Source organism: Xyrauchen texanus, chromosome 14 (genome assembly GCF_025860055.1).
Source record: "Xyrauchen texanus isolate HMW12.3.18 chromosome 14, RBS_HiC_50CHRs, whole genome shotgun sequence".
NCBI classification, from domain to species: Eukaryota; Metazoa; Chordata; class Actinopteri; order Cypriniformes; family Catostomidae; genus Xyrauchen; species Xyrauchen texanus.
In genome coordinates this window covers 4295152-4321009 of record NC_068289.1, presented here as the reverse complement: position 1 = coordinate 4321009, position 25858 = coordinate 4295152, and the positions used below count along the sequence as shown (strand labels likewise).

Sequence of the window (25858 nt, the reverse complement as noted above, 5' to 3'; positions counted from 1 at the left end):
GGGAAACAGGATTCGCCTACGTTGACAAAAATTGCTGACTACAAAAGCTATGCGGGGGCCTCGCAGCGGTCATTTCTTTTGTCTTATAGCCCATAGGGCTTTTAGCTACAGAGATGTATTCATGTCTGCCTTTGTAATTTTTTTCTTGGTGTACGTGTGTCTGAGTGTGTGTAAACTGCATTAGTGTCTGTTGGATGTGAGAAGGTTACTCTGAGAATTTGAAAAGTGAAGACATGCTCTCTATACAGGAATTGAACTGGAGGATGTGAACTAGCATTACAGATGTTAAAGCCGACAGATCTATCTGAGGATCTGAGCTCATGACACCTTTCTATGAAGTGTTATTTATCTATCAAGCAATGCTATGATGGCAGGAAGTCCTTTTGTCCCTGTATTCAAACATGCACAGTTTTCCCTTGTAATGTTTTGAATAATGTGCTCTGGAGAATGTGTTTTACTGACACTTATTTGATTCTGTTATTTACACACATTAGGTCATAATGTCACGCTTTTCTGAAATTCTCAAACCTTTGTTAAAGTTAATTTGGTTCTCAGGTGCCCATTATATGTAATTGACAAAGGCTAAATCATGCAATGCTATTTTCTTTCTCTCCCTCTTTCTCTCCTCCATACCTCTCTGGTTTTGCATTAAATGTAGGCTTTAGCAGTAATCAATGAGAACGGGCAACGTTTCGTTAGATTAGATTGCTGTAAGCGGGAGCCTGATGGTCCATTTGGGTCCCATAGAGTATAATTCATGTAAAAGTCTGCAACTCATTTAGTCTTGGCAGACCAGAATCAGAATCTTAAATGGTCTGCACTTATAAAGCGTTTTTTTTAACCTTAGAGGTTATCAAAGCGCTTTACACTGTGTCCCAATCACCCATTCACACACACACTCATACACCAATGGCGGCAGAGCAGCTATGCAAAGCGCTAGCCTGCCATTGGGAGCAATTTGGGATTCAGTGTCTTGCCCAAGGAAACTTTGGCATGTGGAGTCGTGTGGGCCGGGAATCGAACCGGCAACCCTGCGATTAGCAGCCGACCCGCTCTATCACCTGAGCCACAGCTAAAAATACATTTGAAACAGCCGAGCAACGGTACACTGTTTGTGAACATTCAGACACACTGCTGTGTGCGTTTAAATAGCTTTTAAATATGGAGGACGCTCAAGACGCTAAAGTGAAATTAAAATGTATTATCAAAATATGTTTAAAAGAGTGTTAATTGTCAAAATACAGACAAAGTTATGATGATAAGAGAGCCATTTCTTACTTTGGGTAGATGTGTGAATGGCTTTCGCAGCAGATGGGACATGAGCGATTGGAAAATGTCTCTACGTGAATGATCGTACAGGTGTAGGTAAATTTACACCAGCTCGCTAATAACTCTTCACGCTGGTGTTTTCATGTTGACATATCTTGACTGACTGAACAACATAAACAGAATTAGCTGCCTGCCTTAAGATATGTGAAGCTCCAGGTCATACCTACTGATGATCTGGACCAATGGCAGTAAGAAGATGTTTAGCAGCCAGTAAGACGTTTTCCTAAAAGTTCGTCCAGACAAACTGTTATGAACCACCAAAAAAATTATGGTGATTATATATATATAATTAAAAATTATATATATATTTTATTTTTTTTTGGCTAGATTTTGTACTAAATGATGTCATACCCATTCATTCTTTGTTTCCTAGGAAGTATATTGGGGTCTTTAGTAATGTAGTGATTAGCACACTGGCACCAATTAAAATAACTTTATCACATGTTTATGTGATAACTTAAGGTGTGTAAGGAATTTCACCTTCACAGTATAAAAACTATCCAAATGAACCATAAATTATAAATATGTCAATTGGAGGGAGTTTGGTCATCTGAATAATCTGAAGGATTTATGAGATTCAGCCTTTAACCTTTAGAAGCCTTACTGTATTATCAATACAAGGACGACACAGATGTAATAAAATTAATTTTATTTACAAAAGATGGTGAAATAACCCTAACAACAACTATTAAATGTATACTAATATGCTAAAAAATGATATAAATATGTAATGTTCAATGTAAAGAACATTAGAATATCATAATCCAATAGTATACACTAATGCCAAGATCTCTTGAAAAGAAGTTTGATTGAGATATTTATATTCTGCTTAATCAATTGATTGCTTTGGTGATGGTGAAGTATTTCACTGGTGGTTTGGGAGGCCACGTTACAATGGAAAGGAGCTGGATTCTGTTTAAACAGCCTTGGACACAAAAGCTGAGGAATACTGATCTCCTGAAAGCACTGAGAAGGTTCTTACAATCTGGAATGCACAGATGCAACCGTTGGGTCAGCAAAAGTTTCTTTATCTGTAAGACCCAGTCAGAAAACTTGAAGAAAAGTCTTTGCTCGCCCGAGCGCAACCTTGTCGCTGATATTTCTGTAGTTATCTCCCTTGTATGGGGACTCCGAACCTGACATTGTAATAGTGTCTTGAAGTGAGACTTGGTACTTGGATGGAGACACAGAATGTTGGATGATCTGTCACTCTCTCTCTCTCCCTCTCTCTCTCTTTGTGAAGCCATGACACAGAACCTTGGAGTTTCTCTGTTACTGCCCCCTTGCTTGCCGGACTCTTGAGTCAGAACTTGAACTCTAGACGGGAGACACGGAATGTGGTGTTAATGTTATGTCTCCCACCACTCAGGCTGGAGAAAGGTATGGCCAGTTGACCAGGTCCTTCCTCACTGCCCCACAAGAGGTGTCTGGCAGAGGCCCTCCAATGCCATCTTGTCTTGATGTTCACTACAGTAGAACTGTTCTAAAAATCACCTCAGAGTTTCTCACTCAGCTCACTATATACATCCCAGTGACATGCCTACGGCTCTCAGATGGTAATGGAATAGTCACTTATCTGGCCTTCGGATACATATTTTGTCTGTTTTCAGCTTTGCTGAAAAGCAATAAATAATATATTTATGATGTTTCCTAGTACAGTACTGCAATACACATTAGAGACAGAGAGGGAAAAGCAGAGAAAGGAAGAGGCTACTTGTCGTTGTCTGGGGACAGTTTTCATGTCTTAACTCTCGTTTAAACACGGTCACAGAGGCACAGAGGTGTTCTCTATTTTTGACACTCTCGAGTCTGTGTTTCTCCAGAGAGGGAGTGTAATTCATGCTTAGAGTGGGTCAGTGGAAACCACTGTTTTCCAGTAAATATATCTAAACATCTTTTAAACAGGATGAATTTACTTAGGCAGCAATCGTGTAATAGGACCTAATAACAAAATAAAACCTATTTGCAGAGAATGTATCTTGAATTAAGTTTATATTTCTTACCACATTAGGAGATTTTTTTTTTCATTCAAGAAAATGTAGGGAGGTTTATAGATTTAGTTTTTTTTTAAAATCAAGATATACAGTATAAAGCGAGTTTTATTATCTTACACAATTTAGAAAATTTGCTTTGAATGTTGATGTATCTTGTTTTAAAGGAGTGTAGATAATGCTGTTGGGAAACAAGACAAAAACAATTTTTAGGATTTTTTTATTTACAGTACAATAGCTTCAACATTTCATTAAAGACATAGCAAGCACTGTCAAATGTTTCCTGCCAGATAACAAATACCAAACCACCCAATTTAGCTTACCTTGTGCTGGCTTCTTCACACTGGTTGTAGGGGAGTTGTGTATGGTGAATCACAGAAGGAAATAACAGTTACACACGTAAGAGGGCTGATGAAATGGTCTGTGGAGGGTTCATCATAACGTCAGCAGAGCATTGGGGTTTAATGACGGAGGAGGAGGTGTAGCAGGAGTCGATACAGGAGTTAATGAAGTGTAGAGAGGAGCTGTTTACATGGGCAGCCTGTAACCGGGCATCTCCTCAGATCCGACGGGATCTCTTCTTTGCCCTTGAGCCGAGGAGAGCTGATATGTAATTGGATGGACGTATTGTTGTTGTTTTTTTTTCCTCTCAGAGGTGGAAAAAGACAGAGAAGGCATAGTCTAGGACAGGATGTTGTCGTCATTGTGGTCATGCATGAGAGCTGATGATGTAATTACAAATGTTCTCATACTGAAGAGTTTAAGTAATGGAAAACATTTAAACCACTCTAGACAAAATATATTTCATAAGTAAGCAATATCACTCAAACAAGTCTATTCCAAATTAATTTAGCAGAAGTTTATGAGTAACTTACATATCAGAAACTTACATTTAACTTGCCAGTTATTTTGTCTTGTTTTTTCTCCATTAACAAAATAATTCTGAAGAAAGCCAAAGCAGGATCAACCGTTATGTGTCGCTTAGCAACAAGCAGATTGGCAGTCTCTAGTGGCACAAGACAAGCAGATTGATAAAACGATATAGTGTCTCAGTGCTGTTATACTAAATATCAGCACCCTTGGAATGCAACTCATCCTGTCAGTTCAGAGGACTGTAACTAACTGTTGAACAACATAAAATATATAAATCTCAAAACTGTTAGTTTTCTGCACAATGAAAAAAATGAGATTAACACTGTATCTTTGCAAAGATAGAGATAAAATCAGCAGAATAAAGTCAAATAATGTAATTCTGTCCTGCAGCTTAAAAACTGGATAATATCTGATTAAACCACATACTACAGGCAGAGTCAATACTTCCTTCAAGTAAGATGATGCTCTTGAAATTAATTTCCACACACCATGATAACTTGGCTCCTTAAGGGAATCTCTGAAGTACATCTTCCACAAAACTCCAATGCAGTGAGCTTGCTTATCTTCAATTGTGTTACCCTTAATACTTTTGGAAACCACACTATGTATTTCTCTAAAGTCTGTGTACAAGCAAAACAATGCAGTGGCTTTAAAGGGGTCATGCATTGGAAAATCAAACTTACCATAATATCTTGACATATAAGAGTTCACAGCACTATAAAAACATACTGTAAATTTCAAAACCGAAAACTTCTTCGTTATTCCAAAAAAAGGCTTTATTGAAGCCAAGGTGCCAAAATGACTTGTTCTCACTTTCTCCTCACTAATAAGTCACAGTGAGGTATTACATCAGCACAGGCCAGACTCTGCATAAACAGATCAACGACTACTTTATCGTTGACACTGCTTAGACCCGCCCACCAGTCTTGCCGTTTGATTAGAGTGGTGCGATTATTTTTGGAGCTACAGGGGCAGGCGGGCGCCTGGCAATTTTAATTGTGTAGCCGAGTCGGACGGTCCTGATCAGCCACCGCGATGGGTTGGGGAGTGCAAGCCATGGCCCCAAGCTCTGTGCGAGGGGGACCAAAGTGACAATTGAGTCGGACGTACTGTCAGTCGGCTGGTGGGGCCTCGCGGCAGGGCGGAGCCTGAGACGCCACTGGTGGCCGTGCATAGTCTGGGGACATCGTAGCACTTACTGGGTCGGGGGGCCGGCAGTAATGATAATGATGGCTGTGGACACCGAATGTGTGACTCAGGAAGTGAGGAAACCGCTCTTTTGGGGTGCGGCGAAATCAACAGAAATTAGAAATAAAAATTTTCCACCCGGCCCTCTACCGAGGGATGTAGTGGTCTGCTTACTGGCTCCTGTGCAGCGGGTTCCTGGCTCCCTAGGTCACCTGTCTCGAAGCCTTGGGTTCTTGGTGGCCGGCTGTGAGATGGGTGGTGTCTGCTTTCTGTGAGTGACTCCACACCGGGGCCGGCCTACTGGGGCGGGGGGGATGCCCTTGGTGACGAGCAGACGGGGTGCAGGACCTTGAGTCGTGCCAGGGCAGGATGTTTTTTATGGCCTCCGCCTGCTTTTTGACCACTGAGAATTGCTGGCCGAAATCCTCTATGGTAGAATAGGCCAACCTGGGAGATGCGGGTGTCAAGGAATCGTACCTTGTCAGCCTCCCTTGACTGGACTAGGTTGAGTCAAAGGTGGAGTTCCTGGACTGCCAGAGTGGACCTTGCAGCTCCTGCAAAATTTCCGGATCAGGACTACCCTTGTGCAGTTCTTTGAGCGCCTTGTCTTGGTGCACTTGCAGGAGAGCCATGGTGTGCAGGACGGAGGCAGCCTGTCCAGCAGCACCGTAGGCCTTAGCCAACAGGACATAATCCTACATGCCCTGGATGGGAGCCTCATGCGGCTCCGCCAGGTGGCAAGGCTTTGCGGGCACAAGTGCACCGCAACCGCCTGATCCACATGGGGAATCACCAAGTACCCCCTGGCCGCCTCACCGTCGAGGGTATTGAGAGTGGAGGAGCCCGCAAACTGGGTCCGGGCAGTATAAGGTGCCCGCCACGATTGCGTGAGCTCATCATGCTCCTCTGGGAAGAAAGTTACCAGGTGGGGCGTGGCCGTGAGCTGTGCTCGGGGCCCAGGATCCAATCATCAAGCCGCGAGGGTTCAGGGGGGAGTGGAGTTTTCCACTCCAGCCCAACGCTTACAGCTGCCCGGGCAAGCATGGCCACCAGCTCCGTGTCGGCCTGTGACTGGGCTACCGCATCTGAGGGTGGGAGCCCAGCCGAGTTCTCTGAGTCAGACTGGATGAGCCCGCTCTCCGATGCTATCGACAGCTCATCCTCTTCACGAGCTCTGAATGAGATCTGAATGAATTTTTTCGCAATGTGGACATGAACCATCAACGAACGATGTCTCCACATGGGACACGCCCAAGCACGAGAGACAGTGATTGTAGCTGTCAGAAGCAGAGAGATAGTGACCGCAACCAGGAATAATACACATACGAAAAGGCATCTTGAAAAAGACGCTTTTAGAAGTAAATATATTCTTTGTAGGAATAACATGCTCTTTTTTTGCTGCTGAAGCACCCAGGGTTGTTCTCTGTACAATGTCGTTGCAAGAGGGGGAGAAACCGCTGTAATGTGCCATAAATCCAACAGCTCACTGCTCTCAAAGTTTAATGGAATGGCAGAGTAATTCAGCTCACTGAACAAAACCACTCAGCTCCGATGAAAAAATCTGAATGAGTGGTTGTAGGCCAGCTCCTTTTATACCCGTATGTCTATGGGAGTGGCATGCAAATTCCACTTGCAAATTCCCATTGGCCTTTTCTCAAAGATCAGAGGTGTTTGGGGCTCCCAAGGGTGATCCCTAGTGTCACTACATTGACACAACATTGTGTGAGTGACAGAGTTCATGCTGGCATCTTAACAGTATTTGTGGTCTACTAGTAAGTCACCAGGGAAGGTGATGATTTTGTACTTTTGCTATATTACTCAGATGTTATTTATCTCTATCTCAAAGGGACATGGAAAAGTCTGTCTTTGAAGAAAGTGAACATTTTCCCTTTGTGATTCATCCATTACAATGTGGTGTTTTTATAATCTGTTCTTGTGTTTAACACAAATCTCAACTGCGGAGTGAGTCAGACACACATTACTGTGCAATTATGTGCATTAGCAGATGAAAATAAGTTGACATTTACATAAATTGCTGAGGCCTTTGGATTCAACAAGATCAGTGTTGTCATAATTAGTGTTCCATATATTTAAATATTGTATCTGTAAAAAAACCCACATCTGATTAACTAGCACATTATCAACTATTATAAACCATTTATAAAATGTCTATTCTCTCTCTCTCTCTCTTTTTTTGTCTGTTCTCAGAAGATCATGGGTAATGTGAATTCAGACAGTGTGGTCCTCCATAAACTCAACCAGTCTATTAGAACCCGGTTCCTCCGGTTCATTCCTTTGGAGTGGAGCCCCAGTGGTAGGGTGGGCCTCAGGGTGGATGTGTATGGCTGTGCATACAGTAAGTGACAGTTTTGTTAGGTATGTACTGTTTAATATATAATATTACAGATTACCAGTTCTCAAGTGGCATTTTACTCTGTGAGACAAAGCAGCCAATTTTTGTGATAGACAAATACATCTGCCTTGTCAATAGATTTCCTATTTCCTTTTTTTTTTTTTTAAATATTGTGCAAAAAAATGTATTAACCCTCCTGTGATGTTCAGGTAATTTGCGACCCATTCCAGATATAAAAACAGAGGAAAAATTCATGTTATTCTCAGCATCAAAGAGTAAATGAATAAGTAAAAAAAATATAATAATAAATAATATTTTTATTATACTTTTCATTTATGCAATATCATTGTGTTTTGGGTGGATACTGCAGCTTTCAGAATATAAACCATGATTAAAAAAAAAAAAACATTTTAAACTGATATCTTTTGTAGGTATTTAAAGTATTAGCTTTTTTCACCCAAAATGAAATGTTCACATTACATCTACTGTAAAATAATAGTGCCACTACTGACATACAGGTGGCGCTATTTCCAAATAAAATGATCCTACAGTATGCTTGAAATGCTACTATGCTGGAAAACATATGCTCAGTATGGAAAACAATTCTACTGTATGTCAATGTTCATGTTTGTGATGACAAGGGAGTTGCTGTATGTCTAATATACCGGGTCTTTTTTGACCCGAACAGTAAAGATGTTTGGAATTTTCTCCAAAATAGGGTTAAATTAAACTATTTTGTGTACATCTTATTTGCTCTCAGTACATTTGATCATAAAATTATAACACCCTGTTTTTAGATATCAGCATCATGCATTTAAAATCCCATAAGGTTCGACCAATAGAGAATTCAAATGGGTCAGTTGAGTAAGTTCAAGTTTAGTTAGTTTTTCACAATTAAATGTATTCTTGGTAATAAGCAATGTTTCTAAAGTTCTCTCAGTTTTAGTTGCAGTTCAGACCTTTTTTTTTTTTTCATAGTATGCAACTAATTTTCATATCATACCATGACTGAGAGCTAAACAATGTTGTATAAAGTATCAATTTTTCATACTTGAGTAAAAGTGAAGTTACCTTCATGGAAATTGACTCAAGTAAATGTTAAAGTAGCTCATGAGAAAACGACTTAAGTAAAAGTATTAAAGAAACTGATATTAAATTTACTTAAGTATCAAAAGTACAGGTACATTTAATAAATTACGGAACAGTTCATTAAACCCATGGCAACTTATTTGATTGTTGGTGCTCATCATTTACTCACCGTCATGCTGTAGGAAGTGTAATCGAGCTTGAAATCCTGATTGCTTAGAAGACTGCTTATGTCCAAGAAGTTGTATTTTGGTCTATTGTCACCCAAAAAACAATTTGATCCATTCAGAAGACATTGATGAAACAACTGGAGTCTTAAGGATTACTCTTATGCTGCATGTATGTGCTATTTTGAGGTTTTATTAAAGGTCTGGCCACCATTCACTTACATTGAATTGACCTACATAACAGTAGTATTATTCACTTAATCTTTTTTTGTTTGTGTTCTGCAGAATTTCAATCTTTTTTAAGTAATACACATCTTGGATCGAATGAGGGTGAGGAAATTATGAGCGAATTTTCATTTTTAAAAGAACCATCCCTTTAATGGCGCATTCAAGTCAAATCAGAATGATTATTTTATTGGATTATGGGGCCAATAAGCAACCACCCAGAACACCCTGGCAACTGCATAGCAATGTGCTGAAACACAGTTAAAACAACTTAAAAGCATAGCAACAACCTGACAACCACCTAGAACCCCATGTCAAGTGCAGAGCAATGTGCAAAAAAACCAGAAAACAACTTAGCAACAGCATAGTAATAACCTGGCAACCACATACTGTAGCAATGCACTAAAACACACAAAAGAGATCACCTTGATAACTGCATAGCATGCCCTAGGCAGGGTAAGTTACCACATACTGTAGCATAAATGTGCTACAAAGCAAATATAACACTTTAACAACCACCTTAAAACTAGTTTTGCTTGAGCAAAGACCATTCACATCTTCTTAAAATATAAAAATAAATATTGTTGGACATTTTTATGAGTGCTGGTAATTATTCATACACATCATATCTTGTTTAATGTCAAATGTAAATGCATGTGATTGACTTTTATATGAGCAGGTCTCCTGGAAAGGCAATAGACTGATTGCACATAATTTCATTATTTCACAGCTTTCATAATGTTTAAGCCTAAATATATACATTTTATAAGTCGCGCTTCACTTGTGATTTTGATTCAGATTCCTGATTCTCAAAATGAATCATTCAGACCGCTTTTTGAAACTTTTTGTTCAGTTCAAAAGAATCAAATTTAAAAGATTCGACTCAAATGATTCTTTCAACAATTCACACATCACTATAGCCGATCTGCATGCATTTGTGCATGTACTGCTGTTATTTTATTTGTATTTTTATTGTGTTCAGTTGCAAAAGTAACAAAAGGGTCTGGAGAAATTTGTCGGAGAAAAAGTATACATTTTCTCTTCAAAATGTAGTAAAGTGAAAGTAAAAGTCCAAAGAAATATTTATACTCAATAAAGTACAAGTATATAAAAAATGTCCTGGTTACTTCCTTAACCTCTGTTCCCTAATGGAGGGAATGAGACGGTGTGTCGATGTATTGACACTAGAGGTCACTCTTGAGAGCCCGAGATGCCTCTGATCTTTGATAAAAGGCCAATGACAATTGGCGAGTGGTATTTGCATGCCCCTTCCCCGGACATAGGTGTATGAAGGAAAGGACACTGCATACCGCTCATTATATTTTGTGATGAGGAGCCGAGAAAAAGGTCCCAACCATTTCAGCGTGTAGTTCAGTGTTGTGGCAGGAGGGACACATGTCTTCCCTCCATCAGGGAACGGAGGTTACGGAAGTAACCAGGACGTTCCCTATCTGTCACTCACTCGACGTTGTGTCAGTGTAGTGACTCTTGGGGTCCCCTATAGAAATGGCACAACTAGCTGAACTGTGTTACATGGGTCAGCGGTGCTAGGTGGGCAGACTGCTGCGTGCCACATTTCTTGCCATTTTTTTGATTGTGTTGTGCAACCCAGTTGGGAATGAGTCGACAACCCAAGTATAGGGACAGGCTTATCCTAGTCATGCCTTTCCCTCTCCTTCTTTCTTTTCTCCCCAGAAAAGAGGGAATTTGCTAACTGACCGCAACGCCAGTGTCCACGTCGGGTCACTCCCCAGAAGGAAGACACCGTGGAGACCACACCCCACCCAGAGGGGGGGGGGGGGGTATTCAGTGGAAATATGTCACATGGTCTTGCCGAGACTAGACGGAAGTATGTCATGTGGAGAAGTCCCATGGTAGGGCCTGCCCAACTTGGGGGAGGAAGCACTACGAGCATGGAGACCATAGCAGAGGGGCCTCTGCCTAAGGAAGATGCCGTTTGCCAATAGGGAAACATATTTCAGCGGAAAATACGTCGCAAGGGTTGACAACAGGGAACCAACACATGCGAAGCACCTATCCCAGAACGGGGCTTAGTTTGCACCAGTAATGGGCTGGCAGTGAGTTTCTCCACCAAACTCACCTGCCGCAGGGCTAGGAGGAAAGCAACCAGGGCACACATCTATGAACACTACTTGGAATCTTCAGCTCAGGGGAGGTGAATGGTGCTAGGTAGAAGCGATATACCCGACCGGTTAACATGGTTTACCTGTTCATTTCTGCTAAGACACTAGACGAAACCACTCAACCCGGAGATTGTAGAACCTCGCGATGGTATTTGGTGTAACCCAGCCCTATGCTCTGCAATGTCAGCCAGAGAGGCACTACATCCCTGGTGGAATGGGCCTGTAGGCCTGCATGGGGCGGTACATTCTGAGCCTGGTTGGCGACAGCTATTGCGTCGATGATCCAGTGGGCGATCCTCTGCTTGGAGACAGCGCTTCCTTTCCGTTGTCCCCAAAGCAGACAAAGAGCGGCTCAGAGATCCTATAGCTCTGTTTGCATCGGACACAGCAATGCTAAGGCTGGGTCTGCCTCTCCTGGGGCAGCGCTTGCAGGTTCACCACTTGGTCCCTGAAAGGGGTCGTGGGAACCTTGGGCACATAGCTTGGTCAGGGTCTCAGGATCATGTGAGAGTAGCCTGGGCCGAACTCACTGGGAGAGAGAGCTTGCAGGTCCCCAACCCTCTTGATAGAGGTGAGTGCCATCAAGAGGGTGGTCTTCAAGGAGAGTGCCTTAAGCTCAACTGACTCTAATGGCTCAAAGGGAACTGAAGTAATGCAAGCTTGTTCCAAAGGCTGAAGAGGCGACAACAGATCACCGGGATCACCACGCGATGTGTCCCATGGTGCCATGCCCATCTCGGGACTCGAGTCCGGAGCCAGTGCTGGAGCAGTGTCATAGGCATCAACCCGAGCAGTGTGGCCACCGCCGAGGTCGCCATATGCCCCAGGAGCCCCTGAAATAATTTCAGTGGGACCACAGTTTTCTGTCTGAACACCTACAGACAGGTCATCACTGACTGGGCGCCCTTGTTCGTGAGGCGTGCTGTCATCAAGGCTGAGTTCAACTCCAGACCGAGAAAAGAGATGCTCTGAACCAGAAGGAGCTTGGTCTTTTCCCAATTGGCCCAGATGCCCTAGTTGGCTGAGTTGCGTGCGCACCAGATCCCTGTGCGCACACAACGCGTGTCGAGAGGGGGCTAGAATTAGCCAGTCATCGAGATTCCCTTAACGGGGCAAGGGCAGCCTCTACGAATTTCATGAAGACGCGAGGGGACAGGGACAGGCCGAAAGGGAGGACTTTGTACTGGTATGCCTCACCGTCAAAAGTGAACCGTAGAAAGGGTCTGTGACAGGGTAATATTGAGACGTGAAAGTATGCGCCTTTCAGGTCTACCGCCACGAACCAATCTTGATGCCAGATGCATGTCAGAATACGTCTCTGCATCAGCATCTTGAACGGGAGTCTGTATAAGGCCCGGTTTTAAACTCTCAGGTCCAACTTTCTTGGGTACGATGAAGTAAGGGCTGTAGAATCCCTTCTCCATCTTGGCTAGAGGGAAAGTCTCTATCGCGTCCTTGCGCAGAAGGGTTGCGATCTCTGCATGCAGGGTGGAGGCATTTTTGCCCAGCACCGAGGTGAAGCGGACGCCGCTGAAGCGGGGCGAGCAACTAGCGAACTGAATCACTTAGCCGAGTCAGATGGTCCTGGCCAGCCACCGCAACGGGTTGGAAAGGGTAAGCCATGCGTCCAAGCTCCAGGAGAGGGGCACTAAGCGGACGATCACGTGTGACTTACCTAGAGGTAAGGCCTCAGGGTGGGGGGGGGCAGGCGATGTCACGTCGGGGAGCGTTGCTTCGTCCCAAGTTAGGTGTGCTGAGGAGAGGCTCGAAGCACTTACCTTGCTCTGCGTACCCGGCCTGGGGCATATAGGCGACTGAGGAGGAGGTTCTGTAGGACTCATCACCACCTGCCGGCCTGGGGTGCGATTGTGGTGCAGTTGATCACGTGAAGGAGGGAGGTCTGCGTTCATGGGGGCCCGACTGCCAGTGCATGGTGTCTGATCGCCGTGAGAACCGGCTAAGTGACCCAGGGAGTGAGGAGGTCTTTTTTTGATAATGTGGGTAGCAAAAAAGAAAATGAATAAAAGATTCTGATGGAGTGGTCTGAACACCTGCTCCACTAGCAGTGGCGGGGCAAGATGTGTTGAATGGCCTCCGTCTGTTTCTTCACTGCAAAAACTGCTGGGCAAAGTCCTCAACGGTGTCTCTGAATAGGCCTATCTTGGAGATGGGGGCATTGAGGAAGGGACCCTTGTCGACCCTTCCCGGACCACGAGAGTGGCCATCGCCTGTCCGAGTGTGAGCGCTGTGACCTGTGTGGCCCGGAGGGTGTGGTCAGTCACCGAGTGCAGTTCCTGCAGCATATCAGGATCAGGATTATCCAGGTGTAGATCTTTTAACGCCTTGGCCTGGTGGACTTGCATGAGGGGCAGCGTCCAGCGGCGCTGTAGGCCTTGGTCGCCAGAGACAACATCAACCTACAAGCCTTGGAGGGGAGTGCCGGTCGATCCCTCCAGGTGGCTGCATTTTGCAGGCACAGGTGCACTGCAACCGGCTTATCCACCTGGGGGTGCTCCGTGTACCCATGGACTGCCCCGCCGTCAAGGGTAGTAAGAGCGGACGAGCAAGGAAGTTGGTTTCGGGCAGTGAAAGGTTCCCTCCACAACTTTGTCAGCTCGTCATGCACCTCCGGGAATAAAGGAACCGGGGGACTGGCCGTGAGTGGCGCCCCGAGCCCAGGAACCAATAATCTAGTCGCGAGCGCTGAGGGAAGGACGGAGGGTTCCAGTCCAGCCCCACACTCGTGGTGGCCCAGGCAAGGATAGCGGACATCTCGGCGTCTGCCTCAGACTGGATCTCTGCCCAGACATGTGAGGCAGCGCCCATGGCCATCAGAAGCAGAGAGGTAACGACCGCATCCAAGAATGACACAAAGATGGAAATACACATCTTTAAAAAGACATTCAACATCAATGTGTCTTCCCCTTTCAGAGACGTGAAGGGGTATAGTCTGCACTGGCATGCAGAAGAAGAGAAAAGCAGCTGAAATACGCCGTATCTCCAACAGTGTATGCTCTTTTAGAGGTGAGTGGAACAGCAGTGGGTTTTACTCTGCTCGCTGAAACACAACCGCTCGGCTCCGAAGAAATAATCTGTCTGAACAGATGCACGCTTTCCTCCTTTTATACCCATATGTCCGGGGGAGGGGCATGCGAATTCTGTTTGCCAATTCTCATTGGCCTTTTCTCAAAGATAAGCGGTAACCGAGGCTCTCAAGGGAAACCCCTAGTGTCACTACATCGACACAACATTGAGTGAGTGGCAGAAGGGGAACTGAAGGTTTTAATCAGTAAAAATATTCCCCCTCCATGAAGGCATCCTGATCCTGTGTCATCCTGATTCTACCAGCACGTTGTTCAAAAAATTTAACTTGAGGTCATTGTAATTGGTCACAACACATACGAGAGCCAATGGCATAATTTTCGAGTCAATATGTTTAAGATAGCAAATTTTGAATATGTTATAATGAAACGTGTGCTGGATGTATTATGGTGGAAGCCACTTGACCGGGATCGGTGACTAAATACGTACCTTTAGGTTTGTTCTTCATATAAAATGATTATAAGACTGATAATGCACCCGGAATAAACCGGTCACTTAAGTAGTGCAGGATATGTACAGACAGGTTAAAAAGACAGATACACAACAGATTAAATATTAACCACTGTGAATAAATGTTTATGATTTTATATGAATAAAAAAATCATACCAACATATGTCATGATGACAAAATCTTACCCCAACGTATAATTAAACGATGCTAAAATTCTAATGCCCATCCCCGTGTCAGTCAGTTGACACCAAAGGTTTCTCGTTGAAAAGAACGCACTTGCCGGATGCGTCGTAAAACTCCCCCAGAGGGCGCTTTTGGCATCTGTAGATTGACACACTAGGCTCTTGCACAAGCGTCAGTCTTTGACGCCTTGGGATTGAGAACGTGTTGATTTTTAAGCAGACATGAGTATATGGCTATTGCTGGTTGTGTGGTGATTGCATCTAGCAAAACAGATTAATTTGAGCCACATATCACATAATGGGCAAAATACTAATGCTAATCAGCCAACTGCTGTAACAATTGTGAACTCAAGCTGAACCTACAAATGGTGCAATTTTCGATAAGTGTCATTATCTGTGACTGCAAAATTACTATGCTGAGACCATGTCTCTCAAAGCTAGCAGTTTCCTTATTTAACCAAATGGAGCAGTTGCTTATTAGCAGTGTTGACATCTATGTACATCTTTCTGCTTTGCTTTACAAATCTGAAAAAAGGAGGCATTCATTTGAAAAATTATTTTAATTCTATTCTCTTTGTAGACTGTAAAGTTTGACCTCATAAAGAGTGGCATAATACAGTAATGAGCTGAAACACAGATAAAGAGAATTCTGCAAAACTGTGCAAGCATGCTTGAGAAAGAGGATAACAACTTTTGCTCCAGAGAATAATTTAACTGTTTTGGTCTATCAAAAAGTCCTCAACAAAGTCCTCAATAACTCATTGAAGAGTCATATTTTAATAGGCCTCCAAGAAAGAAGTGCTTGAACATCTGTCTTGGAACTCTGGGCATGCTTGGTTAATTAAGTAATATCACACAAGCAACAGTTCTGTTGTACTAATTATCAGCATGGCTGTGATTTATCCGTAGGCACATGGCCACTAGTATATCACAGCCGTGCTGACATTTATTTATACAAAAGGTATGATATTGCAGTTTAATAAAAATAGACATTTTAGAGACAATTTGGCATGTTAATTTGTGAATTTTTGCTCTGCCAATGAAAACAGTTCCAAAAGAAACCAAAGCAGGTTCAACCGATTGTGTGTCGCCCGATCAACGCACAGACTAGACAGCCTGTCATGATCTGGAGTAATATAAACAGTGAAGATTCCAGTGCTGTTAAACATATTTTGTCCAATCAAATTACATGACCAGATCTAAATGTTATATAATAAGGAATTAAGTCATAGAAAATGGTTTCCTTTAATATAAAGGAATATAAAGACTTTTTTTTATTTCAAGACAAACTTCATTAATATGTTCTATTATTCTCTAACATCTAATATTTTCTAAGAGTATCTAACATTTTTTCCATGTACAAGGAGGATTTTTTTTACTCCCAGAAATAACTGTTTTTCTGCAGTGAAGCACATACAGTACTGCTATAATTCCCCTATTGCTGCCAGCTGCTAAACTCATATTGTTTACATGACTTAGACTTGGATCCTCCCTTGCTAAGTAGCATATCAGGCAGTACGTTTTCTGCAGCGTTTTTGGTCTCTGGCCACGGTCTCGCCGTCATCCCATGTGGTATTTAGTCTCTTCAGGTCTTGGATAAACGTTCTTCTCCACATGTTTCGGGGGACACCCTCGATGACATTTCATGCCTGGTGGTACCCATATCATTGCGATCTTGGGGATCCAATGGTTCTCTATTCTAAGAACGTGGCCAGCCAATCTGAGTCTCCTACGGGTGCCAATGATGTGGAGCTTGCACGTGTCACTCCTTCGGAGCACCTCTTCATTGGTGATATGATCATAATATTGGATTTGAGGATTCAGTGTAAGCACCTTTGCTGGAAGACGTCAAGCTTCTTGTTGATGATTGTTGATGCCTTCCAGGTCTCGCTGGCATAGATCGCTCTAGGTACCACAATGGAGATAAACAGGTGGAGCTTGATCTTCAAGGAGATGGATGGTAGGCACCAGATATTTTTCATCCTCCAAAAAAACAGCTGCTGCTTTTCCAATGCAGAATTTGACATCTGCCTCTGCATCACATGTATGATCTTTGACTTCTCAGTTCTTATCCTGAGGCCTAATTTTCTTGCATCTTCCTCCAGATCAGTTGTCGCAGTTTGCAGCTTCTTCTTGTCTTCCTCTAGCAGGGCGATGTCATCGGCGAAGTATAAGTCACCTAGGCAGTGTCTGACCTCGGTGGTGATCTCAAAGAATTTATTATGACCATTCTCAGTTTTGACACAGCAGCTTGATTGCAGATACAGATCTTTGAAGAGGGTAATAAAAGCTGCTAGTACGGCATAGAAGTGCAGGATTTGTCAAAGGGATTCTTGAGGAATGCTGTCAAAAGCTTTCTTGAAGTCAATGAAACTGATAACCAGCAGTTGCCGGTATTCGACATTTGCTCACTGCACAATCTTCTATCGTGAAATCTGTCTTGTTCCTCCCTCATGCGTTGGTTGAGGGATTTTCGCAGTCGCTGAATTAGTACTATGCAGAAAGCTTTTCTGGGCACTGAGAGGAGCGTGATGCCATTGCAGTTGGTACATTCGGAGACGTTATCTTCCATTCTTGTCCTTGATTAGGACATTGGAATTGCATCTTGTGCCATACAGCTCATTGATTATGTGATAGAGGGTCTTTGTGTCATTATGGTCAGCCACTTCTTGTGCTTAGTTTCCCTTGTGCTGTACCCATTCCTTCTTGTTCCTCCAACAGCTTTTCTTTACAAGCCAATCCAACTCCACTGGCTCATCATTTCTAATTCTTCTGCATTCTTTGCCTGCTCCCACTTCAGTTTTGCAATCTTCCTTTCGTCTATCAGATTCCACAACTCTTTGAGCAGTTTTAATTAATTAAGCAGTTCCAGAGCGAAGGTGTCAGTGGTGACAGGTTCTATGAGCTTCTCTACTGCAAACGGTTTCTTTGGTGTGGGCTGCCTTTGAATTTATAGTTTAAGCTTGATATCCACCCTGACTAGATAATGATTCGATTCAACTTCTGCTGCTCTGTAAGCCCTTGCGTCGCATAAGGACGATCTCCACTTCTGGCTAATGCAGATAATGTCAATCTCATTGAGGGTGCACCCATCTGGTGATTGCCAAGCCTTCTTGTTGGATATCATCGAACACGTCTTGAAGTTGCTCGTAGAATTCGTCTTTTGCCATGTCTTCTGCACTTTCCGTCAGCGCATAAACTTGGATGACAGTTGCTTTGGCATGGCCATGCGAGTCGAGCTGTAATTGTTCGGCTGCTGACAGGTTTTCAGGCAACAAAGGTGTTTGCTTCTCTTTTTCCGAGGACCAGATCAACACTATTTTTGTGCAATTCTTTGTGTCCCGAGTATAGGATGAAGTGTCGGCCACTTTGATATAGAGCCCTCACAATCCATGTTCCGATGTGAGAGATGTTTCATGCCAAGAATATCATATCCTTCTTCCGGCACTTGACACAGTCACCGGGTTCCTCTGGCACATCATATGGTTTGGATCCGATCCTCTGCCATGATGAACAGAATTGGTTAATCTTCTTACTGTTTCCATAGCAATTTGGTTTTGTGGGGACGAGTTGCCAACCTGACATCCAACCCTCCTCCTTTCTCATCTGGGACCGGCAATGGTGGAGTTTTATTTATATGATAGCAATATATTCACATTACATCTTCATTATATGGATTTCACCAAATATGCTGAAGTAAACCCTCACATATCTTCGTTGTCATTTTGTCTGAAAAGTGTGAAACCACATTCCCTAATAGCAGTATGTAATTTCAATTTTAGTATGAGCAGCATTTAATCACATAAAAATGTGTGATGGAATTTGGGCACCAGATTAGTCCATAACTGTTGAAGCACTGGATGTGCCCAATTGATCACTTATGCTATGAGCTGTTGAGCTCCATTATCTTGCTCCATTAAAACCTCAAGTCACAGATCATGGTAAAGGAACATTCTCAACTCCCCATATCCACAAATCCAGTTCCTGTGACCACAACATTTTCACACATTTTAATGATAGATTCCATTATCTAAATTGCTCAGATAGAACTCTTGTTCACTCCCTGATATTGTTTTTTTTTATTATTATTTATTTGAATGTAAGTCTGCAGCTTTATGTTGAAAAAGTGGCTACTCAGCCAAGATGATTCTAGTTAATAACTAGCTATGTCAGCGGTTACATTTCTACCCAAGAATTTCTCATCATTTTGGAGTGTTTTGTTTCAGTGGTGTCTCTTAATCATACAATAGATCTAACAACTCTTTATCTCTATGTCTCCTTTATGCTTTTAAAGATTTGCCATATTTTCAAGACATACAGTATACTACTGTAATCTGAATAGATGGTTGCTTTACAACAACATATTTTCTCGGCTTCAAATAAATGAGTCATTGGCCAATTTGGGTTTACTGACCCAAATACTGTAAATTAGCAAATATATTTTCCATTTACATGTTCTGGGATTAGCATAGCAACAAATTCACAGGGCCTACCATTCTTTTCCTGGATAGCAGTAATCTGGATATTTTACAACATAACTTTATGTCCTCTGAATCCAAGCTTCTTCATCTTTTGTTGTTACGCAGGTGGTGATGTCAAAAGCCTTCAAACTTCAGCAAGTCTTTAATCTTTCATCCCTGTAGCCTGCAGCCATAGCAGTTTAGCAAATCTAATTTTCTACACTGCCTTCATTGCCATTGCATTTTCTTCCCTTATTTAGCTTCAGCACAATATACTGTAGATCAGATGTTTTTAACTGGTGAGGCACGCCTCCCCTGGGGGGTGCCAGAGTGTCCCAGGTGTGGTGCAACGCAGGGAAAATAAATCATAACATTTCACATCTGTACACATCTGTCCTGCTAGCTTGCATGTTAATGTACATGTTATGCATATGCGTGTTGGAAAATGGATCACTTTGTAGTGTCTACAATACAAAAGTCTACAGGAGATGAGGCAGATTCTGGGCAGTATGATCACGAATATTTAAAGTCAGGATGTTCGTGGACCGGTCCCAATGATGTGCCACTGCAACAGTGTGTTATTTGCAAATAGGTACTAGCAAATGATAGTATGAGACCCTGTAAGCTCTGGCGTCACATTGAAGCTAAGCTCTAGTCTGGTGGTCAAGCCACTGGAATCTTTTGACAGAAAACTGAAAGAATTGCAAACACAAAAGAGAGTAATCCAGACTTTTAGCTCTGTTAATACTAAGGCGACTGAAGCATCATATTGCGTTGCTTTACATATTGGACTGCATTTCCCCACCTCTCTCAAAAGGCTATGAAAGTCCTCATCCCCTTCAGTTTTCCGCTTTGACCCTACTTAAAAGCAAATACCGTATAGGCCTATATGGAAGCGATTTCTGCGCATTTGAAACTGTGAATGAAACAGCGCTGTCCATCTTGTTGATGTTGTTTGATGTCTGATGTTGATGTTTTCAAAGTTGATTTGGCTTAAGTAGCCTACAATCTCCAAAATAGCTCTTATTTAATTGAGATAACGTTAGTAGCCTTTGGTTGTTAACCCTCTGGGGTCTGAGGGTGTTTTGGGCCATGGAGAAGTTTTGACATGTTTTGACATTTGTGCTTTTTTCAATAGCTTAAAAACATTGATAACACTGTATTCAGCAGAAACTGGGCTACAATAATATGTGAGCAACGTGTGTGTACATGTTTGTATTTTTGAGAAAATAAAGTTTATGCATGGTTTTTGAAAAAACTAAATTTTTAAGTCATTGAAATAAGGCCATATATCACATACTAAACATTTGTCCACAAGCCTTTTGAGAAGTGGGTCTTGTAGCCTAGAGTTTTTGCTACACAATGATGTGAAAACCATCCTGATCACTCATTCATACAAAACAATATAGTAAGATAACTTTTGTAAGACACTTTTAGTGTTAGAAAGGTCATATGCAAGTAATTTACAGCTGAGGAGACAAAGACCCCTCCCCTGGGCCCATCAATGAGAATATGACAGAAAGAGAATGAATGTGTTTTCTATTTTAATATATTGTAAAGTGCAATTTGTTATCAAAGCTGAATTTTCTTCAGCGTCTTCAGTGTCACATGATCCTTCAGAAAACATTATAATATGCTGATTTTCTAATATGGCCATATTTGCATCACATTTGACACATTTACACCTGAACACATATTTGCAAGAACAAGCTTCCTTGATGATAATGGGGCAGAATAAACACTAGTTAAAATATAATCAAAATATTTATATTATTTTTATATCAAATTACATATCATATTTATATCATACAGCATACAATTTAAAAACGTGCTTTTAAACAACATTTAAATGTAACTAAAACTTGCCTATTAGGACATATTTCAAATTTCAATACTCTGAATCCTGGCTGGCAAGTCTGGAAATGGTCCCACTAGTAAAATATGTATGTTTATATAAAATTGCATGTCAACTAATATGTAAGTAAAACTAAATTACTTACTCATCCGAAATTGTATCCTCGGATGGATCAAGTCTCTCTTCAAAATACAACGTTCATCAGAGTCCCGCTCTTCTTCTGAGGGAAATTTTAACTCTTCGTCACTATTAAGTTTCCTCGCCTGTGTATCGTGCGATCTTCCAAATGCGCACAAAAGTGAACAAACTTGATGTTTTTAAGGCACAGTCGGGGGCGTTTACCATTTGCATCGATCACCTCAGCACATTACCGTATTAATAGTGCCCTCTGCCCGTGTGTGTGATCACATTAGTGATAATTAGCTGAGCCAGGAGAATCGCTTCGTTTCATACTGATTACATTGCAGGAGAATATTTGTTTTAAATTTGAATTGTTTTATTTAAAAGTAGACATTATTTATGCTTTCTTTAGACATATGTTTCATGTTTGTGTGATAAGTATTTCCGGAGTTTCAGTTCATTATTGTGACGTGTTTCAGATATATGCTCGCAAACTAGAAACAAACAGTCATTTTCTCACAACCACAACAGGAGTCTGGGATACTGTGATAAAAATGTCATACCCATGGCACTGATGTGAAATCTTTTGGCAGGCAGCAACAACAATAACAACAATGGAAAATTTTAAACAATTAATATAGTGTTCAATTTTAGTTATTTCAAAGATAATAATTTCTGTAGTGGATGTTTCTATCAAAAGCTAAAGTCTCATGTGTCTGTAGGATCATATGTGGCCGACTTTGATGGCAGAAGCTCTTTGCTGTACCGATTCAACCAGAAGTCTATGAGCACCGTGAAAGATGTTATATCGCTGCGCTTTAAGAGTCGACAGGCAGAGGGTGTTTTATTGCATGGAGAAGGTCAGCGAGGTGATTATATCACTCTGGAGCTACATCGTGGGAGGCTGGCCTTGCATCTAAACCTGGGTGAGTTACAGTACTGGTGGAAGCATGCAAAAGGAGTTAAAATATTTATATATTCAACTGGCGTTACATTGGATTGGTTGTTGTATTACTTATTTACGGTCATTGCGAAGCACACAAAATGTTTTTGAAAATACTGTATATGGTTGGGTTCTGTAGTCTGAGCCCACTTGTGTTCTATTTTGATTTTTTTTTTTTTATTAAATAAAAATAAATATTTGCAAATGTTATTTTCAGCATAATAATTTGAGTGAAAAATGTAATTGAAAAATGTACATGAATTTAAGAATTTATATAATATTTTGTATGCCCCCCTTTTACTTTAATTACAGTATGCTCTTAAGCTGGCACCACAAGTTTTTGCACAATCTAATTATCCATGTTATCCCAGCATGATTTGAGACACATGACACAACATCTCTAAATCTCCAGATGACAGCAGGGTGAAGTCCAGCAGTGCACGTATGGTGGTCACTCTAGGAAGTCTCCTGGATGATCTGCACTGGCACTCTGTTCTGATTGAACGCTTTAACAAGCAGGTCAACTTCACTTTGGACAGACACACTCAACACTTCAGAACTAAGGGTGATGGAGACTCTCTAGAGGTTGACTATGAGGTAGGTCTCTGACAATCTCTCTTCTCAATTTTTTGGGAAATTCCAAGCCTTTGTTTTGAGTTTGGGGTAACAAAATAATTGTCTGCATGCTCTGTCTGGTGTTTGTGGTGGCATTCTGGAAGTCTAAAAGTGGGGACTAGTATCATGGTGAAAGAAAGTTTGTCAATCCTTAAAATGGTCTGTAGTTCTAAATTAATTTGATCTAAAATGTGTCCTGGTAATTAGTTTTAGTAATAGATAAAGAGGGTCTGCAACAAAGTATTACCTACTCCACTTTCCTTCAAAACTGCAAACCATGCAATTTTTTAATTTGTATTCTTTGTATTGAGCCAAGAGGTCAATTCACAATTTTTAGATTCTCTATTGGTCAAATGTCTTTTTGATGTACAAATACGCAGGTCAGAGTTCACCAAACTTGAAATTTGGGATGCAGCCAAAGATGAAACAACTTCACATATTCTTGAGTTTCCACTCTCCTGCATTTGTATGCTTATGAATGGAGTGGTGGTGGTGTAGTGGTCTAAGCACATAATTGGTTATCTGGTAAACAGAAGGTCGCTGGTTCAAGCCCCACAGCCACCACCATTGTGTCCTTGAGCAAGGCACTTAACTCCAGGTTGCTCCGGGGGGATTGTCCCTGTAAGAAGTGCACTGTAAGTCGCTTTGGATAAAAGCATCTGCCAAATGCATAAATGTAAATGTAAATAAATGAAAGTCAAAGGAACATGAAGTCTAGTGTGGCCACACCTTTACAATTATAACTATGGGTTTTCTTAACTTAAGGGGCTTGTTGTAACTAGGCACAGATATTCTAGTCAGGTGCTTGATGAAACGTAGCTATATAACAAACAAAAACTAAAATGAGCTGATGTTTTAGACTAGAAATGCACTTCATGGCACACATTTGGGAGTTGTCAATACCCATGATGTGCTAGGTTACAAAACCACAAGAAAATACTATGTTGGTCATTGAGGGGAAACTTTAGAGTTGATAAATCCCCTGTGACAGAGAAACTACCTGCCCTCATATCATTGCTGACCTGGCCTTTTGATCGCCGCCCTAGAGCCATGACCTACAGCAGACCAGCATGTGATGAGGTTTAACTGAAGTTAATAGCACCATAAAGGAAGCATAAAAGCAGCAGTGCTCCTCACCTATTATGGACAGCACTGCTCTATGTATGCACAAGGTGTCCTCTAGATAAAGGAAGGGTGTGACATGGCTTGGCTGCCACTGAGACATTGACCACCTGGTCCTACACCGCTGGACCTGCCCTTCCACCACACAAACGCACAGCCCGACCTTCACTTCCATCAGCACCAAGGGCAAAACAGCCTTCTGTTTCATGCTTCTGCATGAACACTTTATTGCCTGCTTATTTATATTTGTATAAAAACATTTAATAATAAAACAGCCCCTCCAGGGTTGTTGTAGTTTTTAGTTTACATTTTTTTTCCTTCATTCATTTTTTGTCGTTTCAGTTTAGTTTTGTTTTCATTAGATTTCACTCTATGATTGCTAGTTTTAATTTTTCCAGTCTTTTCCAGTTAAATTTTTAGTGTTTCAGTATTTTCTTTTTCTTTTAGATTTTAGAGCTGCCAAAGTTAATAGATTAAATAATATCTATTAGTTGCAGACGTGTTGGGGATGGCAGCGGGCTCGGTTTCGCCGGGTAGATCCCCATGAACCATGAATTTTAGCTGTAACTTGACTCTATGAAACCAGGTTGTCAAAGCCAACTGGGTGATCATGATTGCTGTCTGAAGAAAGTACTGCAGACAGATTTGTGTACCAATATGTACATGTGAATTTTGGCCAAAAATGTTGAAGCTTTATGTTTTCCTAAAACAAAGGTGTGGCAGGGTGGAGGGTGGGGCTGGGTCGTGATCCTACATACCCGGTCCCGTATTAGGCTAATTATGCCTCCGTGAGGGTTAAAAGTCGACTGCAGAGGATCATGCGGGAGAGAGAGATCGTTTACGGACATGTCCGTCATGTGTGTTTGTGTCTTCTTTTAAGTTTGTCATTAAACTATTATTACCTTCTTTCCATTGATCACTTTACAAAAGGATTGTGTTCCAACAAAAGAACCTCATTCCAAATATTCCAAATAATTTGGAACTACCCTGCAACAGAGCTGGACTGAATCAAAAATACATCCTGGACTGTATCTATACATTTTATAGAACATTTTCAGACTGTTCATAGGTGAGCTGAAGCTTAATAGAATTTAGCTCCAGCCACATTATAATGACCCTAAACACAAGAAAATCTACGACTGGAAATTTCACATTTGAAAAAGTCAGTAAAGTCAGGTTCTGACATTAAACCCTTTGAAATGTTGTGGCAAGACCTGAAGCAAATTATGTAAGACAGATACGAATGCCAATGACTAGAGGCATGTTGCTTTGCAACAGAAAATGGGCCAAAATATTTTTAAGCCAATGTTCAAAACTGAGAAGGAAACATGGAGTGGTGGTGGTGTAGTGGGCTAAAGCACATATCCGTTAATCAGAAGGTTGCTGGTTCAACCCCCACAGTCACCACCATTGTGTCCTTGAGCTAGGCACTTAACTCCAGGTTGCTCCGGGGGGATTGTCCCTGTAATAAGGGCACTATAAGTCGCATTGGATAAAAGCGTCTGACAAATGCATAAATGTATATGTAAATGTAAACATTTAGTTGTTGATCAACAAGGCTGACTCCAATAGGCAAAGAAAAAATAGTTTAAGTCAATGTTGGTGTAAATGGAGATTAACTCATTAAAAGTACATGTATTCAGGGCTACAGA

At 41.7% G+C, this 25858-nt stretch overlaps 1 protein-coding gene across 1 annotated transcript in view; it reads left to right on the top strand.

Moving 5' to 3' along the window:
* The window catches only part of LOC127655059 (contactin-associated protein-like 5), a 169187-nt gene that overhangs the window by 30831 nt on the left and 112498 nt on the right, over positions 1–25858 (top strand). Inside the window, exons 4-6 of the mRNA XM_052142656.1 lie at positions 7590–7737; positions 22249–22452; positions 22882–23066. Coding sequence (XP_051998616.1) covers positions 7590–7737; positions 22249–22452; positions 22882–23066 — 537 coding nt within the window. The remainder of the gene's footprint in view (positions 1–7589; positions 7738–22248; positions 22453–22881; positions 23067–25858) is intronic.